This window comes from Halyomorpha halys, unplaced genomic scaffold (genome assembly GCF_000696795.3).
Source record: "Halyomorpha halys isolate HHAL.00 unplaced genomic scaffold, Hhal_1.1 Scaffold67.1, whole genome shotgun sequence".
NCBI lineage: Eukaryota > Metazoa > Arthropoda > Insecta > Hemiptera > Pentatomidae > Halyomorpha > Halyomorpha halys.
Genome location: NW_027111562.1, coordinates 1,126,619 through 1,129,569, shown reverse-complemented (window position 1 = coordinate 1,129,569; position 2,951 = coordinate 1,126,619). Strand labels below are relative to the sequence as shown.

Genomic DNA, 2,951 nt, shown 5'->3' with positions numbered 1-2,951 from the left:
GTAATAATGATGAACGATCACATGCACACTATGAAATGAAAAAAAAAATAATAATAATAATAATAAAAAATCTCTCTTAAAATATATACAAACAGAAGAATAAATAAAATGAACATAATCAAACTATGTGAATGAAAAAAATAAAATAATATAATTTCTAGTCACATTTGCTCTCTTATATACAATATTTACATAATCGACAAGAGGATCTCTGAGCCCACTCTATCCCCACGAGTGAGGGGTAAAGCAGAGCTCAAAAGTAGGGAATAAATAAAGGAAATTCTCTATCTAAAATGTACTGCTTACGTGTTTCCTTCAAGCTCCAAAATTCAATATACCCCTCCAGATTAATCAATAATATTATAGTGTAAATATTATAAGAAAATAGAGACTATAGGAAAATAAGTAATATTAAAATTGATATAGAGGAAAGAACAAATAATAAAATACAAATGAAAAGCTACTATGAAATGTGAAATGATATGAAAATTATTTAAAATTAAGTCATAAAAACAATGGGGAAAAAACATATATGTAATTAATTAAAAAATATTATTAAATAATAGGATTAAAGAAATAAAATATAGAGTTATATAAGCCAAAAGGAGTAATGGAATATGAATTTTTTTAAATATCTTTATTGAAATTGACAACTGTATATTACATAATACATTTAGTAAATATGATCTTAGTTAAAATGGAGTGTTACAGGTGTGTAGAGCAACTACCCATTGGTAGCACTCTAATGACATTTTACATTAGCTGGTCTCGTGGCCATTTTCTTTTCAGCTGCCTCGGAGGATTGTCAGGAATGGAAGAGGATGCAAGATTAGAAACTAGGGAGTTTGAATAGTTAGGCAGTTTATAATGGAAGGAGTGATACCTGGTTCGAGCTAGATTGGTAACAAATGGTCTTTATGTATGATTTTATTTGTGACAAATAATGGAGCATTGAGGATTTTACGAAGGATATTGGATTGTAAGGATTGAATACGAGAGGAATTCGAAGGTTTAGTGGAGCCCCAAAGCTCAACTCCATATGTCCAGATTGGCCTTATTACAGTCATGTAGATCAGTCCTTTATAATGTGTTGGAAGTTTAGAACGTTTGTCTAGTAAGTGCTGTAATAGTCGAAATCGACGTGCAGTCTTTTCAGTCTTGTGTGAGGATTCTAGGTTAATTGTTTGACCAAATGTAGTCCAAGGTAGCGGATCTGTTCGACAGGGATAAGAGTAACATTATTAAATGAAACTGTAGGGCAGTCGGTAGGTTTACGACGAATGGTAAAGGTGATTTGATGGGATTTGTTGGAATGTCAGCTGTATATACGGTGTAGAGGATGGGACCAAGGATACTATCTTGAGGAGAATATGTATATCTAGTTGGAATAAAAAAAAATATATTATTCTATATTTGATGAATTTTTAAGGGATTGTATGAGTTAATATCTACTTGGCCCCTTAACGATTTTTGTTATATACCTATCATTTACGCATGTGAAAAAGTATTTTTATCAGCAAACCAATATTTCGAAAACGGCTTTTTAATTCGTCTAAATTTGAAGGAAAGTTAATGATTACTGTTATCTTTGTTCTGTACAGATTCGTTCAATTCCAAAAAAGTTTCAAACACGGCTCCTAGCTAACTCGAAAAATCAAATATATTTAAGAAATATGAAATTTATTCTTAGACTTATCAATATCGGTAATTATGTTTCTAACTAGCCAATAAAAATAGTGAAACGATACACTGACCTATGTACTTGCCAAATAACTTTGCTATATAATAAATGTTTTTATGTTTTAGGTATGGATTCATCCGAGAGGTGAAACTCAAGTATAAGGTGAGTAAAAGCTAAATACTTTATATTATATTTATAGTAATAAATATTTTATTATTATAATTTTTTTTAAATTTTAAGTGTATTGTTTTTAACGATGAAATATTTAAAATAATTTTTTTTTTTTGGAGATATATTTTTATTGATTAATTTCAGGATAGTTTTAAACTTTGGAAAATCAAATTAACACATAACATTCACACTCTACCTAACCACATGTCAATATACATCGACAACAAACAAATTCCACAAACTAATTCAGTAAAATATATAGGACTGACTGACGGTCTACTCCTCGGACGCCTACCCGTCGGTTCAGTGTTTATGAATATTTAAGGTATCCGTAAGTCCCACAACCTTACACACGCATCTTATTCACCGCAAAGCTATAACCTGAATTACATTCATCACGTGCAGTTTCCTCAATTCAGGGTTGTCTAGTCTTCCAAATTCTTCTGCTTACTCATCCTTTTTCGGTCTTTTTAATTTTATTTTAAAAAACCGTAAACCATTGTCACAAACAAAATTATATATAAAGACCTTAATGTTCTCTATCCTCACACCAGACTGAAAAGACAGGAAACCACGTCGATTTTGATTATTACTAGACAAACGGTCTAAATTGCCAATCCATTACTAAAGACTAATCTACATGACTATTATAAGGCCTATCTGGACATGCGGAGTTGAGCTTTGGGGCTCCACTAAACCATCAAATTCCTCCATAATCCAATCCTTACAGTCCAAAATCCTTAATGCTCCTTACTTTGTCAAAAATCAAGTCATCAATCAGGACCTCAATGTTCCATATGTTGCCGATTTGGCCAGAACCAGATATCAACCCTTCCATGATAAACTTCCCAACCACCTAAAACCACTTGTTTCTAACCTGGCTTCTCCTTCATTACCTAATATTCCTCCTAGGCGTCTAAAAAGAAGATGGCCTTGGGATCTTCTCCTCTAGAAATGTAATTGGAGTTCTATCAGTGCGTAGATTCTCCACATGTTTGTACCATGTCACTATGTCACCTACAGCAAATTTACTTGTTGTATATATGTGTATACAGTTGTAAATAACAATAAATAAATTATTAAAAAAAAACCCTGACGT

The 2,951-nt window shown here is 31.7% G+C and overlaps 1 protein-coding gene across 1 annotated transcript in view; it reads left to right on the top strand.

Moving 5' to 3' along the window:
- Positions 1 to 1,806: 1,806 nt before the first annotated feature.
- The window catches only part of LOC106692687 (serine/threonine-protein phosphatase rdgC), a gene marked incomplete at its 5' end in the record, with an annotated part of 77,743 nt that continues 76,598 nt past the window's right edge, over positions 1,807 to 2,951 (top strand). Inside the window, 1 exon segment of the mRNA XM_014438782.3 lies at positions 1,807 to 1,843. Within this exon segment, the coding sequence (XP_014294268.3) occupies positions 1,807 to 1,843 (37 nt within the window).